The sequence below is a fragment of the Hyperolius riggenbachi genome, chromosome 2 (assembly GCF_040937935.1).
Source record: "Hyperolius riggenbachi isolate aHypRig1 chromosome 2, aHypRig1.pri, whole genome shotgun sequence".
Taxonomy (NCBI): Eukaryota; Metazoa; Chordata; class Amphibia; order Anura; family Hyperoliidae; genus Hyperolius; species Hyperolius riggenbachi.
The window spans coordinates 56,166,300-56,183,499 of NC_090647.1; the positions used below are offsets into that span (position 1 = coordinate 56,166,300).

The 17,200-nt window shown below is 44.9% G+C and overlaps 1 protein-coding gene across 3 annotated transcripts in view; it reads left to right on the top strand.

The window, feature by feature from the left end:
- CEP295 (centrosomal protein 295) overlaps positions 1–17,200 on the top strand; it is a 198,882-nt gene that overhangs the window by 14,782 nt on the left and 166,900 nt on the right. For all 3 annotated transcript variants that reach the window (XR_011026048.1, XM_068266808.1, XM_068266809.1), the window contains exons 4-8: positions 10,444–10,568; positions 12,010–12,103; positions 12,643–12,759; positions 15,608–15,748; positions 17,003–17,186. Coding sequence is in view for 2 of the 3 variants with exons in the window: in XM_068266808.1 (XP_068122909.1) it covers positions 10,444–10,568; positions 12,010–12,103; positions 12,643–12,759; positions 15,608–15,748; positions 17,003–17,186 (661 nt within the window). In the remaining variant the exon portion in view is untranslated. The remainder of the gene's footprint in view (positions 1–10,443; positions 10,569–12,009; positions 12,104–12,642; positions 12,760–15,607; positions 15,749–17,002; positions 17,187–17,200) is intronic.

Here is a 17,200-nt window from a genome sequence, read left to right on the forward strand (position 1 = left end):
AAGCCTATGAGCATTTCAGTGCATACTTTTCACCCATCTCTTTTCATAACTAGGGTTATACAGGTGCCAGCCATTACTTCTGAGCTTAGTAGGTTTTAGATTATGGGTGTGTTTGTCATCAGCTACCCTCCCTCACAGGGGCGTCGTCTATGAGAAATCTCACACAAGCTGAGATCACCTCCCCTGTGACATCATCAGTAGCAGCCTGTTTTTTTTTTTTTTTTTTATCTCCTCCACCAGTCTGCCTGATTGTGTCCCGGCAATATGAAAGAAAGGGAGGGGTTCCTCCAATAAATGTAAAATCTATATATATAAAATCGGATGTATGTGTGTGTGTGTGTGTGTGTATGTGTGTGTGTGTGTGTATGTGCCGCGATCACGCAAAAACGGCTTGACCGATTTGAACGAAACTTGGTACACAGATCCCTTACTACCTGGGATGATAGGTTCTGGGGGTCTCGCGGCCCCCCTGTACACCTGGGCGGAGCTACAAACAGCAAATCAGATTTCACCCATTCAAGTCAATGGAAAAAATGGAAAAGGCTGCCATTCTCGCAGCCAATCAAATTTCAGCCATTCATTTTAAATGGAAAAATGTAAACTGCAGCCATTCTTAGACTGTTAACCGCAGGGGTCTCAAATTTGACACAGTTGGTCACTGGGTGAATGTGATTAAGATTCAAGAAAATGGGTGGAGCCTACAACAGCCAATCAAAATTCACATGTTAATTTTCAAGGGGAATATTTAAACTGCTGCTATTCTTACACTTTTAATGGCAGAGGCTTCAAACTTGCTACAGTCGGCCATTGGGTGACTGGGGTCCAAATTCACTAAAGGGGCGGGGCCACATACAGCCAATCAGATTTCTTTGGTGGATAAACTGCTTCCATTCACACATTTTTGATGCCAGGAACCTGACAGCTCACAAACTTAGTCATTGTGTGACTGTGTGTCAAGGTTACAAAAAGTGGGCGGAGCCAAAACAACTTTTACCGGGAAAATATAAACTGCAGCCATTCTTACAACGTTAATGGCAGGGTTCTCAAACTTTGCACAGTTGGTCATTGGGTGACAGATTAAGATTTTGGAAGGTGGGTGGAGCCTACAACAGCCAATAAAAATTCACCTAATGGTTTTCAAAGGGAATATTTCATCTGCTACCATTCTCTTATACTGGTAATAGCAGATGCCTCAAACCTGGTACAGTTGGTCACTGGGTGACTAGGGTCCAAATTCAGGAAGGGGGCGGAGCCACAAACAGCCAGATTTGTTTATTTTTCAATGGGAATATACAAAGTATTGATACCAAGGACCCCAAAGCTGATAAACTTGATAATTGAGTGACTGTATGTCAAGGTTAGAAAAAGTGGGCGGTGCCAACAACTTCATTTTTTACATTGCAGGGTTCCCAACCTTTACACAATTGGCCACTGGGTGACTGGGATGAATATTAAGAAATGTGGGTGGAGCCTAAAACAGCCAATCAAAATGTACCTATTGATTTTCAAGGGGAATATTCACATTGCTACCATTCTTACACTGTTAGTGGCAGAGGCCTCAAACCTGATACAGTCAGTCATTCGGTGACTGGGGTCCAAATTCACTAAAGGGGTGGAGCCACAAACAGCCAATCAGATTTGTTAGATTGATTTCAGCCATTCTGTTATTGGCAGGGTTCTCAAACGTGACACAGTTGGCCACTGGGTGACTGGGACTAATATTCAGAAAAGTGGGTGGAGCCTACAGCAGCCAATCAAAATTCACCTTTTGATCTTCAAGGGGAATATTTGCATTGTTGCCATTCATGCACTCTTAATGGCAGAGGCCAACCATGTGCTACAGTCAGTCACTGGGAGACTGGGGTTTAAATTCTGAAGGGAGCAGGGCAAAAACAGCCAATCAGATTTGTTTAATTTCAATGGTTAAATGCAACTTATTGATGCCAAAGACCCCAAAGCTCATAAACTTGGTCATTAAGTGACTGTATGTCAAGATTAGAAATAGTGGGCGGAGCCAAAAACAACTAACTTACATTAAATGTAAACTGCAGCTTTTCTTACACTGTTAATGGCAGGGTTTTCAAACTTCACACAGTTGGTCACTGGGTGACTAGGATTTATATTCAGAAAAGTAGGTGGAGCCTACAAGAGCCAATCAAAATTCACCTATTGATTTTCAAGGGGAATATTGAAACTGCAGCCATTCTCACACTGTTAATAGCAGAGGCCTCAAACCTGCTACAGTCGGTCGTTAAGTGTTTGGGGTTCAAATTCAGTAAAGGGGCGGAGCCAAAAACAGCTAGATTTCTTTGCTGGATAAACTGCTTTCATTAGCACAATTTTGATGCCAGGAACCCAAAAGCTCACAAACTTGCTCATTGAGTAGTGACTGTGTGTCAAGGTTACAAAAAGTGGGTGGAGTTAAAAACAAATTTTTCTGGGAAATTGTAAACTGCAGCCCCCCTTCACTGTTAATTCTCAAACTCAGCATAGCTGGTTACTGGGTGACTGGGATTAATATTCAGAAAAGTGGGTGGAGCCTAAAATGCCAATCAAAAATCACATGTCACTTTTTAGGGAGAATATTAAAATTGCTGCCATTCTTGCACTGTTAATGACCCATGCCTCAAACCTGGTACAGTCGGTCATTGGGTCACTGAGGTTCAAATTCAGAAAAGGGGACAGAGCCACAAACAGTGAATCAGATTTGAAATTATTGATGCCAAGGACCCCAAAACTCACAAACTTGGGCATTGAGTAATGGCCTTGTGTCCAGGTTACAAAAAGTGGGCGGAGCCAAAAACAAATTTCACTGGGAAAGTGTAAACTGCAGCCTTTCTTACACTGTTTATTTCAGGGTTCCCAATCTTTGCCCAGATGGTCACTGAGTGACAGAGATTAATATTCAGGCAAGTGGGTGGAGCCTATAATGGCCAATCAAAATTCACCTGTTGATTTTCAAGTGGAATATTTAAATTGCTGCCATTTTTACACTTAATAGCAGATGCCTCAAACCTGCTACAGTTGGTCATTGGGTGATTGGGGTTAAAATGCTGGAGAGGGGTGGAGCCACAAACAGCCTATCTGATTTGTTTAATTTCTATGGGAATATAGTGTTAGGGTTAGAAAGTGGGTGGAGCCAACACCAGTCAAATACATACCCGGGAAACGCCGGGTCATCAGTGGGTGAAGACAAATACAAATTTCACTGGGAAAATGTAAACTGCAGCCATTCTGTTAATGGCAGGGTTTTTAAACTTTGCACAGTTGGTCACAGGGTGACTGGGATTAATATTCAGAAAAGTGGGTGGAGCCTACAAAAGTGAATCAAACTTCACCTGTTGCTTTTCAAAGGGAATATTTAATTGCTACCATTCTTGAACTGTTGATGGCGCAGGCCTCAAACCTGGTGCAGTTGGTGACTGGGGTTCAATTTCAGAAAAGGGGGGGGAGCCACACACAGCCAATCAGATTTGTTTCATTTCAATGCAGATTATTGATACCAAAGGCCGCAAAGCTCACAAACTTGGTCAGTGAGTAATTGTGTGTTAGGGTTAGAAAAAGTAGGCGGAGCCAACAACAGCCAAATACATACACGGGCAACGCCGGGCAATCAGCTAGTATTTTATATTTGTCATCATGCAGCTGAAAAAAGGCTGCTATTTATTATTATAAGTTAGAAAATAGATTTTATTTCTGAAATCTTGTATTTTTAATTTGGGTCCACTTTAAAGGGAACCTTAACTGAACGGGGGGTATAGAGTTTTACTTACCTGGGGCTATTACCAGCCCCCTGCAGCAGTCCTGTGCCCTCGGCGCCGCTCTGGAATCCTCTGGTCCCCCACTGTCACTTAGTTTCGTTTTTGACGACTCACCAGTTGCCGGCCGCCATGCGTATTATTGGACGCATTCACCAATGCAATTAGCGCTATTGCGGACCGCAACGCGTACAAAAATACGCGTTGCCGCATATCTACGCGTGCGGAATGTGTCAACGCGTATTTTTGTACGCGTTGCGGTCCGCAATAGCGCTAATTGCATTGGTGAATGCGTCCAATAATACGCATAGCGGCCGGCGACTGGTGAGTCGTCAAAAACGAAACTAAGTGACAGCGGGGGACCAGAGGATTCCAGAGCGGCGCCAAGGGCACAGGACTGCTGCAGGGGGCTGGTAATAGCCCCAGGTAAGTAAAACTCTATACCCCCCGTTCAGTTAAGGTTCCCTTTAAGGGCCGGCTCACATGGGTGACTGCAGGTGTCCGCTCATTAGGCCAGAATGATAAATCAAATGTAAACTGAAATCGCGACCACCGAGATCACGATTTCAGAATAATCAAAGCGGCGATTTTCTGCTATGACATCATTTCCGCATCTTCAAACTTCCCGCAAGTCCCGGCGTGTGCGTCCCCGCGGCATTGGAATACTTTGTGACACAAGTACCAATGCTGTCAGTCCTCTCTTGTCTGCCGGCTCTTGTGCACGCCATACTTCCTGGTTCCTGTATGTCACATGACATACAGGCAGTATGCCAGGCATGCAGGAGGCAAAATGGATAGATTGGCATTTTGCCTCATATTTTGCCTCCTGCAAGAGGGGGCACAGAGAGAAATAGAGGGGACAAAGAGCAGGCACATAGAGACACAGAGGGGCACAGAGAGACCGGGACAGAGAGACCCAGAGGGGGAACAAACCAGCACAGAGGGAAAAGAAAGCTTGATTTGAAGGAAATGGTGAATCGAAATCGTGATTTTGGACAGAAATGCTTGATTCAGTTTCTTCCTAAAATCATTCAGACCTACTTCTCATGTTTACTCATCTCAGTGTGTTTTTACTGGTGATTGAACAAGCACTGTTGTGTGTAGCTTCTAGCATTGGTTGTGTTTAAAGTTCCTAGCATATGGGGTAAAAAGGGCGCCACTGTAGGGAGCAATAAACGGCTATGACCAGTAAAAAGGGCGCCGGCCCACACATGATAAAATAGCTGTGCAAAGTGCTGCTACAAGCTATTTTATCAGGTGCCCGTTTTACCGGTCATTTCCCTGATCGTGGCATTACACTAACCTCTATGGCAGTGCCCGAGAAATGCTTCTCTACTCCTTTTTTTAAAAGTAGTCAAAATGCAAGGTGATGGCAAGCAGGCAGGAAACCATGACTAATGGTTTTCTGCCCGGTTGCAGAAAAGCATTTGGTTACATTGAAACAAGACGCCGGCAATTATTATTATTATTATTATTATTATTATGTAGTATTTATATAGCGCCGACATATTACGCAGCGCTGCACAGTGTATATATATATATTGTCTTGTCACTAACTGTCCCTCAAAGGAGCTCACAATCTAACCCCTACCATTGCCATATGTCTATATTATGTAGTGTAAGTACTGTAGTCTAGCGCCAACTTTTTTTTTTAGGGGAGCCAATTAACTTATCTGTATGTTTTGGAATGTGGGAGGAAACCGGAGTGCCCGGAGGAAACCCACACAGACACGGAGAGAACATACAAACTCTTTGCAGATAGTGCCCTGGCTGGGATTCGAACCAGGGACCCAGCGCTGCAAGGCGAGAGAGCTAACCACTATGCCACCGTGCTGCCAGAATGAACCGACTCTTAGCACCCCCTCAGCCCTATAAACTAGTCTAAAAAAAAAAAAAGTGCAGTTTTCAGTTCATTTTTTCCCCTTGATTCTTTAGAAGAAGCCGCTGTAATTGCCTAAGAGCCTTACCCAGTAATCCGCTTGCTATCCGGTTCCTGCCAAATCCTCCTGGCAGACGAGGGATTAATCTGTCACCTCTCAGTCCTCATAGAGGATAGCGGTGTTATTATATCTGGTAATGCAAACTTATCAGAGCACAGTCTTTATTTAATAAGGTTTAACTCGTAACGAGCAAGTTTGTGTGGCCTTATGAAAGTGTAGTCATGCAGTGCTGGTTGAAGGCGAGGCGTACGTACAAAAAGAGCGCCTGGACAAAAAGGGCGCGGGGTGTAAACTCTAAATAATAATTAATCATTAATAGGGTTTATAAAAATAGTGTGCTATATTTCGTTTACAAATAAAGTTTAACAAAATTATAAATCATTAAAAAATGTTTATAAAATCGGAAATTGTGAAAACGTTAAAGAGAACCAGAGATGAAGCACCCTCATGTATTTTACCTTATAAATCAGTGGGAACATGACAGTAAACACCTAATCTGCTCTTTGTTACATTGTTCTCTGTTTAATTTGCCTGTTATCACCTCTAAGATAAGAATCCCGACTAAGCAGTCGGTCTGGCTTTGCTACAGAAAGATTATAGCTGAGACTGTGTTCTTTTGTGTCTTTTCAAGTCCAAGCCTGCCCCCTGCTGGCTTTGCTCAGGAATCATTATAGCTGAGTCATTATAGCAAAGCCAGACTCAATGCTCAGTCCGGGATTCTTATCTCAGCTAGATAACAGACACTTTTAGCAGTGAGGATGAAACAGAGGGCAGGGTAAGTGTTTTTTCTAATGTTCCCACTGATTTCTATGGTAAAATACATGAGGGTGCTTCGTCTCTGGTTCACTTTAATCTTCCCTATTTGTAAAGTTAAACTTATAATTACGTTTATTAAAAAAACAATAATATATGTTTAATTGTTATAATTGTATATTATTGTGAATAACCTTCATTTATGGTTTGTTCTTATAATAAAATCTGAAAATATTCTTTATAACGATGATATAAATATAAGTACGTTCGTAATAAGTGTTGTAAAACATTAGTAATTATTACTAAAATTTTACTAAAACTATACCTAAGCCTACTCTTACACAGAACCCTCCCTGTACCTATCCCTAACCCCTAGACCCCCCTGTTGGTGCCTAAACCTAAGACCCCCCCCTGTTGGTGCCTAAACCTAAGACCCCCCCCCCCTGGTGGTGCCTAAACCTAAGACCCCCCTGTTGGTGCCTAAACCTAAGACCCCCCTTATTATGTGGATAATAATGTTTTACTAATTATGGATGCAAAAAATATTTTGCAATTTACGTAATGTACTGATCGCTTTATTTTGTGAATAATGTTTTTTATTATGTGGATAATGTTTTACAAATTGTGACTCCAAAAAATATATTCCAATTTACATTACGTACTGATCGCTTTATTTTGTGAATGTTTTAAAAACAGTAAGGGATAAAACTTTAAATAATGTTTTAATTATTTAAATAAGATAAATATATTTAGTATTTTCATAAACGTTATTCGGCACGGGTGCATTTTATAAACGTAAATCAACACAAGCTCAGTTATAAATCATTAAACAGCTCCGGGCGCCGTTTGTAAACTTTTATTTAGCTCCGGGCGCCGTTTGTAAACTTTATTTAGCTCCGGCGCCCTTTTTTCCTGCTCGGCGCCCATTAAACGTTATTTATTATGGGAGTGAATGGCGGCGCCCTTTTTGTCCACTAGCTGCCTGCGCCCTTTTTTCCCAGCTCCGAAGGCGAGATGCACTTGTGTGAGATGAGGGACTGCAGTTTGTAGAGCAGACAGCAGGACACTGACTGGCATATGTTGCTTGCAATGATGGAGTGCTGGCATCCTTTCCTGCCAAGACAGTCACGGGTTTGCACAGTGGTTTTCAGCTGACTCTGCGTCTCTCTGGTTTCCTTCCAAAGTCGAGAAATTTTCCTGAATTTCTGGTTGGCTGTTCTCTAGTTTAGTGCTCATTTACTGGCGTAAGGGCTGGTGAGAATACCACTTTATAGGGAACCCAAGGTGAGGGGGATATGGAGGTTGACATGTTTATTTCCTACTAATAATGCACATTGCCTGGCTGTCCTGCTGATCCTCTGCCTCTAATACTTTAAGCCCTAGACCCTGAACAAGCATGCAGCAGATCAGATATCTATGACAAATGTGAAAAGATGAGTTGCATGCTTGCTTTAGGTGTGTGATTCAGATCCTACAGACCAGAAAGATCAGCAAGACTGCCAGGCAACTGGGATTGTTTAAAATAGAAAGTATATGGCAGCCTCCATAGGTCTCACACTTTGGGTGCTTGTGTTTTTTGTTTTTGTTTAAACCTAACATGAGCCCTAAAATCACAAATACATAATCTGTGTTCTCTCCAGGCTCTTTTAGCTGGGTACTCCACCCGGCTAGTTTTGGTGAGCACCCGGCTGTCATCGCTCATGTCCTCCTATGCAAGTGATGGCTAACCTTGGCACTCCAGCTGTGACAAAACTACAAATCCCATCATGCCTCTGCCTCCCTGAAATATGCTTAGAGCTGTTAGAGTATTGCAATGCTTCACGGGACTTGTAGTTCCACCACAGCTGGAGTGCCAAGGTTAGCCATCACTGGCCTATGCTGTAAGCAGAGCTGTGCAGAGAAATGCCAGTCCTGCTCCCCCCCCCCCCCCCCCCCCCATCGCGCCCCACCCGGCTACTTTTGTATGCCACCCGGCTGTGGAGAACACTGCATAATTCTATCAGTTTAGGTGTTTGTCTCCTCCCCCACACACAGCAACTGAAGCTTTGTACACATGCTAGATGATTCTTGGCTGAGGCTTTCTGCCGAGAGTCTGGTACAGGCATGGGCAAACTTGTCCCTCCAGCTGTTAGGGAACTACAAATCCCACAATGCATTTGCCTTTGAGTCATGACTGTGGCTGTCAGACTCCTGCAATGCATTGTGGGACTTGTAGTTCCTCAACAGCTGGAGGGCCAAGTTTGCCCAAGACTGGTCTAGTATGTATACCGTGGTCCCGATACATGGGCAAGAGATGCAGACTGCCGGATCACCTCCTCTGAGCGCAGGCTGAGGCCATTGTACCGCCCCCTGCCCAGAACTGGGCCTCAAACTGTCTCTTGAGGGACAGTCGTGATACATGCAGGCTCCAGTAACTGGCAGCTGGATGGAACAAGATTCACCAATCTGCAGCGACAACATTTTTAATTTAAAGTATACCAGAGATCACAGCCTTAAAAGAATGAATACTTACCCAGTGCTTTCTCCAGCCCAATAAGCACGAGGGTCCTTCGCTGTCCTCACGCGGCCTGCCGTCCAGCCCCAGTCACAGGCTCAGTCGGGTCCAGTCTCGCTCTTATTCGCATGCGCAGTAGGACCCGGACTGGCACAACTGAGCCGGGGCTGAATGGCCGACCACGTGAGGACATCGAAGGACTGGCGTGCTTATAGGGCTGGAGAAAGCACCGGGTAAGTATCCATTCTTTTAAGGCTGCGACTTTAAAAACTCTTTCATTCAGAATCTTGTTTGGCAAAACGTTCACACATCACATCAGTGTGCCTATGGTGATGCCAGATCTTCTCAGCACATGTGATGGCTGTGGCTCGCTCCTGTAGATGCATCTGAACTTGTGCAGTACGGCCACGCCCATGCATGAAGAGCAGCATGGCTGTGATCAGAAATCCAATAAGCTCTTGTCCCATTTTGTTTCGGGGGTCTACGAGCAGCAGTGGCGGTCCTGAGGACAACCTGGGAAGTTACTGTATTTTAACATTTTTAAATGAGAGTTTATGGTATGTATACAGGCTTGGGGATTGTACTATATTAGCTGGGCCTATTTTTAACATTCAGTCTCAAGCAACCAGAAAGCACTCTTATCCGGCATCAGCCAGTCCCCGACGGTGCCGGATAACTGGGACTTTGCTGTATCTTCTCTTTTTTTTTTTTTACCTCTGGTTCTTAACCGTTTGCTGACCTCTCCACGTCAATTGGTGCTAAGTCCTGAGGGTGGGATTTTGCAGGAGATTGCGCGCTCCGCTCCGTCATCAGTCTCCCAGCGACGGTCGCCGCTAGACTGTTAGATGGCGAAACTGCCGTCTATTTACAGTGTACAGCACTGCGATCTACTGCAGCACTACTGGGGACAACAGTGTCCCTCGCCTGTCCCCTACAGGGCATCAGGAGCGATCGCCTGTTTTAGGCTGCCTATGACAGCCGATCGCGGTGATTGGCTGGCGGGGAAGGGAGCACGGGGAATATATACATTTACGCTTTTGTTTATATATATATATATATATATAAAAAAAAATAAAAATTAACCAACATCCCTGCAGCGATCAGAGCCCACCAACCAAAATCTCTGTTGGAGAGAAATTACTTGTGTGCTGAGTTGTATGGCCCTGCAGTGGTCTGAATAGTAAAAAATAGCCTGGTCACTAGGGGGTGTAAGCCTACGGTCCTCAAGTGTTTAAACCATGTAAGTATTGGCTAGGTTGCCTCTCCCTATATCTTCCTCTAACCCCGCCTACCGGGTCCTCCTATTTCCTCCTCTACCGGTAATTGAGTCTTGCTTTCTGCATTGGGGCAGTAGGAAAGGTCCCTTTTGGTTTTCCTGACACACATGTACTGTTCTTAGTTAGAATGTAATTCCAGTTTAACTGTACTGAAAAGTGAAATGATTGTACATGTTCAAATATCTGTATCTTATGGTTTGATTTGCTTCCGGTACCCCCAGGAGCCAGACCTGAAAGCTATAGAGAGGACTGTGGCGTTAAACAAGGAGAAGGCAGAGAAGCGGCACAGGGAGGCCTTGAAGGACCTGAAGCAGCACAGAGAGAAGCAGTTGAGGCAACAGACCTGGTAAGACTTGATACGAGGCATGATTAAATCTATGTACACACTCCATGGCGAACGATAAAGACAGACTTGGCCAAGAATCGGGAGTCAAACCAGTGTTTGTCCTAGGGATGATCAATGATATGCAAATACTTCCGAGTTTATGCAAATGTTTATGTAAATTTTTTTTTTTTTTATTCAAATATATACAGCTTGAAATTTGACCAATTACAACAGAGAAAATGTGTGCATCAACCAAGTGAACCTGACAAATCTGGCTTTGCAAATTTGGCCTATTGGCTAATCACAAGACATTGCTCATGCAAATATGCATTTGCTTTCGCATGCCTAAATATGCAGAGTCAAAAACCGCAAAACAATCGCCCTGCGGGAATTAGTTCATGCTACATAGCACTATCCAGGGGCGCCACGAGGAGGCTTCCCATTGCCCCCATATAACCGGGGGGCCGCGGGGGTCCCAGGCTCAATTTGACCAATCAATTTATATCTGGGTGGTACTTGATTGGTCCATTTTCAAGCTGCATATATTTGCATAAAAATGTACATATATTTGCATAAACTCTTAAGCATTTGCATATTATTGATCATCTCTAATGTGTACTGTGGCCGCGTGACGTCTGCTTAAGATCCATAAAGGCCAGATCTTAATGGGAGCCTGAGCAGTAGGTTAAAATGAAATCGGTACTTACCTGGGGCTTCCTCCAGCCCACCGTAGGCTGCAAGGTCCCCCAGTGTCCTCCTGGCTCCTCTCACGGTCCCGCTGGTGACTTCATTACTGGCCACACCCAGGCCAAGTGTCGGCCCAACACTTCCTGACCGGTGACGCTCCGCGTCATCAAGCCTGCCACTACGTGTCATCATGCCGGCTGGCGTGACAGTCCTGCGCATGCGCGAGTCAGAGTTAGAAAACTGCATGCGCAGGACTGTCCTGCCGGGCAGCGTGATGACGCGGAGCGTTAACGTTTAGGAAGTGTTGGGCCGACATTCGGCCCGGGATTCGCCGGTAATGAAGTCGCCAGTGGGACTGGGAGAGGAGCCAGGAGGATGCTGGGTGGCCTACGGTGGGCTGGAGGAAGGCCCAGGTAAGCACAGATTAAATTTTTATCTACTGCTCGGGGACACTTTAAGCAATCCTTGACAGTGGAGTGCGCTCAATCGCATTGTTGGGAATGCGCTCCGTCGCACGCCGCTTGTTCTCCATCCGCCCGACCCTCCTTTGAAATGTAGGCTTTTACTTTCACTGTCACAAATGTATTATGTAGTTTTTAATTACTTTCTCTATCACTCTGATTTGTTTCCGGCCTGTCTAGTTTCTCTCTGTAATGCAGGATGTCTTTATATTATTATTGCTGATGTACTTTGACTTTGCAGGTTCAGCTTTGCTATGTTGTCTGCAGACAGAGCCTCTCTGTAATGCCTTTGTATTGTATCCCTTTGAACTCAGGCATATTAAAGCTCGCAGGAAAGCACTTGTCCTTGAAAAGGAGCGTGCAGCAAAAGTCGCCAGCCTCCCCCCACCGCCACCAGATCCTCTAGAGGTACATGCTTGTTATTCCTCTTAAGATTACTTTGTGCTGCAGTCACATGATGAAGTATCAAGGCTGCTATGTCAAAAATCAGTAGCATAAATATTTACCTCCATTATAGTTCATTCTCACGGTGGCCAGGGCTCTGCTTAACCACTTAAGTACCAGCTAGTCTCTGCCCCCTTAAGGACCAGAGAAGGCTGGTACAGAAACGGCGGAATTCCAACGATCGCCGCACATACCTGCTGCAACCACAGAACCTGAGCCACCCACAGGAGCAGCTTTCATTGGCTCCTGACCCTGTCTTTCAATATAATCAATGGGAGTTGCTTACATTGAAAGACAGGGTCAGGAGCCTCTTAGTTTGGATATTCCTGCTGCTTTAAACGTTTCCTATAACCCTGTGATCAGATTTAGTAACTTTGCTGGCTGCCGGCTTGTTCTGGGTCAGGATCTCGGGATAGTGAAGCAGAAGGCCAGAACAGTAGCTGGGTGATGTGACTGCAAGTCCCTAATGTGTGTTTCTCTCCTGTCTCTTCCCTCTATGGCAGAGTCTTGAGCTTGGGAAGAAGCCCCCATTGGTTAAGCTCTGTGATGTAAATAACTTCTCTGTCTCGCACTATCACCTGCCTGAAGCGTATGTGGACCGTGAGATGGATACCCAACAGGTAAACTAAACCCGTTCAGCTGTTCTTCCATTCCTGAGCTACCAGAAGTAAGCCCGACACAGCGCATAATTGTTTCATTTCTAATCCATGTCGGCAGAAATTTTAATTGGGATGAATCGTACCCTCTAGTCTTTGGCATGAGGGATACACAACATGTGCATATTTCCTTTTTTTTTTTTTTTTTTATAAAGTTTATTCAAGGGAGTATGTAAGAAATTCATATCAAATACCTACAATGGGGTTCGTAAACCTTACATTTGTTTGTTACGTCATCTGCGACAGGATATGGAGAGAGGGCTGCTCCTCCTAAATTGGACAGGAAGCAGGCCCCTCCCCAAACATACCCTCACTGCTTTTCCTGTCCTGGTAAAGCAAACCTGAACTAGGAACTTCCTCTTTGCTATAAAAATAAGCAACAGCTTTATGACCTTTAAAGAAAAACCTGTTACAGCCCACAGAACTCCTGCAATAAATTTGCAGTGTATCCACTTCTTGCTTTCATGGAAGCAGACATAGGGTTAACATCCTGTGTTTATAAATTGGCTGCTTTGAGATTTCTGAGTTGACACAGCTGAGACCAAATTACACTGGTGATTATTCACAGGGGGAATTAGACAGGCTAAACTCTCTAAATACATACAGGATCGGAGATGGAGCAGATGCAGCAGGAATAATTTTATCTTTTTAAAAGATTTAGGTGATTAGGCGTACTAAGTGTACTCCTACCAGAAATATGCCTCTTCCCGTTATGGGTATCTTTTTGGCCATGCGGTTTCTCACTTATCCACTTTGTCCTCCTTGACGTATAAAAACGTCAAGGAGGACATGCGTGCTCCCGCGGCCGATTGCGCGCGTGCAAGTGCACTCCCGACCGCGGATTCGTTAGCCCAGGAATCAATGTATTCTTTTATAAGCTTGTAAATAGTGATGGATGCAAAACGGAAAAAATGCTCATTTATTATATATAAAATATTGTCGCGATACATTGTGATAGGGACATAATTTAAACGGTGAAATAAGCGTGACAAATGGGCAAATACAATACGTGGGTTTTAATCATGGAGGCATGTATTATTTTAAAACTATAATGGCCGAAACCTGACAAATAATGAATTTTTTCATTTTTTTTTTCTAATTCTTACTGTTAAAATGCATTTACAGTAAGGTAGCTCTTAGCAAAATGTACCCCCCAAAGAAAGCCTAATTGGTGGCGGAAAAAACAAGATCTAGATCAGTTCATTGTGATAAGTAGTGATAAAGTTATAGGCTAATGAATGGGAGGTGAACATTGCTCGGATGCATAAAGTGAAAACGACTGAGAGCTTAAGTGGTTAAAGTGGATCTGAGGTAAAAAAACTAATTATAACAAGTAACTAGTCTATATATCTTATCTAAAGTTTACATAGTTTATTCTGGCTGCAAACAGCTTCAACAGTTTATGATTATTTCTTCCTGTCATACAATGACAGCGGCCATGTTCTGCTTGTGATCATTACACACAGGCAAGCTGCAACTGCATCTCCAGCCCTCAACCTGTGAAAACTTCACTCCTCTCTCTCCTCTTCCCTCCGCCCCTCCACCTCTGAAATCTCTGGCTAGTAACACCTCCTCCTGCCCAGACTGAGCTCCCATAAGCCTTTGCTACTAAGGCTCAAAGTGCCAAGGCTCTCTGGAGAAGCTGTGGGCGAGGCTTGTTTAGTTTATAGGGAAGTAGAGTATTAAAACAAAACAAAAGTATTTGGCTTGAGGAATGCCCTATAAACTATATGAAAGGAACACAGTTATGCAATGAGTAAAAGTTTATCTCGGATCCACTTTAAAGCGGAACTGAAGTATCCTAAAAAAAAATAAAAAAAAAATTCTTACCTGGGGCTTCTGCCAGCCCCCTGCAGCCGCCCTGTGCCCTCGACTCTTCCAAACGATCCTCTGTTCCCCCGCCGCAGCTCACTTTTCTTCACTTAGTGGAAGCTGACTTCTGAGTCAACGCTCACTGCACCTTGGCTGCGCGCATCCTCTAATGCGTTCCCAGAGACAGCGGCATGCGCAGTACGACAAAATCTCTACTGAACGAGGACGCGTGCAGCCAGGGCTGGGCAGGCCCAGTGGACACCCACTGCGCGAAGTGAAAGTGAACGGAGGATTTTTTTTTCTTTTTGTAAGGATACTTCAGTTCTGCTTTAAAGGGATACTGTAGGGGGTCGGGGGAAAATGAGTTGAAGTTACCCGGGGTTTCTAATGGTCCCCCGCAGACATCCTGTGCCCGCGCAGCCACTCACCGATGCTCCGGCCCCGCCTCCGGTTAACTTCTGTAGTTTCAGACTTTAAAGTCGGAAAACCACTGTGCCTGCGTTGCCGTGTCCTTGCTTCCCCTGATGTCACCAGGAGCATACTGCGCAGGCACAGACCATACTGGGCTTGTGCTATACACTCCTGGTGACATCAGCGGGAGCGAGGACACGGCAATGCAGGCACAGTGGTTTTCCGACTTTAAAGTCAGAAATTCCAGAAGTGAACTGGAGGCGGGGCCGGAGCATCGGTGAGTGGCTGCGCGGGCACAGGATGTCTGCGGGGGACCATTAGAAACCCCGGGTAACTTCAACTCATTTTCCCCCGACCCCCTACAGTGTCCCTTTTTAAGGCTAAAGATTATCCGCCGCTCTCTTCGTAGTGGTCATCGGGGGTGGGGTGGTCGGATAGAGACGAGAATGGGCACTGTTTTTAATGCGTGTATGAGCCTTTAGGTGCTAAGCGGTGGGAATAAGGAAAGGGTTCGCCTCACTGGCTTCTGCAAGGAACCTGCCCTATTACCTGTGCTCGAGTTTTATGGTGAATTTATGTCCCTTTCCAGTGTGATGCCCGGGCCGCCGCTGCTGAGGAGGGAAAACGTTTAGGTGCCCTTCAGAAAGAGGAGGAGCGGGACAGACGGGAGCAGATGGAGAAGGCAACGCTTCGTGGATCTTATGCTTTAAGAATGGTACAACTGACACAGGTAGGCAGTACAATAGACATACATTTAAAAAAAAAAATTTTTTTTTGCATTTATGGGGTATTGCCATGTGCTGTTTTTTTTTTTTTTGTTTTTTTTATTAAGCTTTTAACCCACAACCAACATCAAAGGAATTATCTTGTTTGAGATATAGTGCGCTGCTTTTGACTTGCTGTAAATTCTTGGAATGCTTTGATTTTTCTGCTAGAAGAATATATGGAAACTTAAAGGGAGCCTGAAAGGGGAAGTATATGGAGGCTGCCATATTTAATTCCTTTTTAGTTGTCTGGCAGCCCTGCTGATCTATTTGGCTCCAGTAGTGTATGAATCGCACCAGAAACAAGCATGCAGCTACTCTTGTCAGATCTGACAATGTCCAACACCTGAGCTGCTGCATGCTTGTTCAAGGTCTGTGGCTAAAAGTATTAGAGGCAGAGGATCAGCAGGACAGCCAGGCAACTAATATTGCTTAAAAGGAAACCAATATGGCAGCCTTCATATCTCTTCCACTTCAGGTTCCCTTTAAAGCAGAAGTCCTCTGTTATTGTTTCACACTAGGGGGAAGATGACGGCTGGAAAGTCAATAATTGATTGCAATGAATGTTTACTTTGATTATGATTGTTCACCCAATTCATAGACCCTACTTCTTCTGCATCAGTAGTTTTGTACTGCATCAAGTGATGATTCAAAGCTAGCACTAAGTGGCCAGCCTTGCTCATCACGGATTCATCACTAGTAACCACGGTGGTTACTCATGATTCAAATGAGCTTTAATTGGGCCAGCTGAGCGGCTGGATGCGGCGGGGTTAATTACCCCTAATGCCGCTCTCCGCCCAGTGTCTCAGTGAGGCTTGCAAGCAGCTATTGGAAGCGTTGCAAGCCTCGCTATGGAAGAGGAAATGCTCCACAGCAAGGCTTGCAACGCGTCCATACACGCTTGCAGCCCTCACTGAAACGCTGCGCAGAGAGGGCCATTAGGGGTAATTAACCCCGCTGCATCCAGCCGCTCAGCTGGCCCAATTAAAGCTCATTCGAATCACGAGTAACCACCGTGGTTACTTGTGATTAATCCGCAATGAGCAACCATACTAGTGGCGTTTTTGCTTAAATGTTTGATAAAGACTGATACTGGGCGGTGCATGATGGTGAGACTATTGACATGCTATCAGGAGAATCTTGCTTGACTCACCCGATCAGGTGAAGGTTGTACAGTCTATAGCTGGCTTTGCTCACATTGGCGGTGATCTTATTTGCAGGATCGGGACAGGCTGATGAAGGAGATGGAGCAGATGCAGCAGGAAGACCTCACCCGCAGAAGACAGACCGTATCCCAGATGCCTCAGCAGTTGTTTGAGCCCGGTTACCGCAGGGCAGAGATCCGGGAGGAATGGCAGAGGGATCTGGAGACTGCATTTGAGGACATGTATACCAGAGACACCAGTAAGACTGTGTGT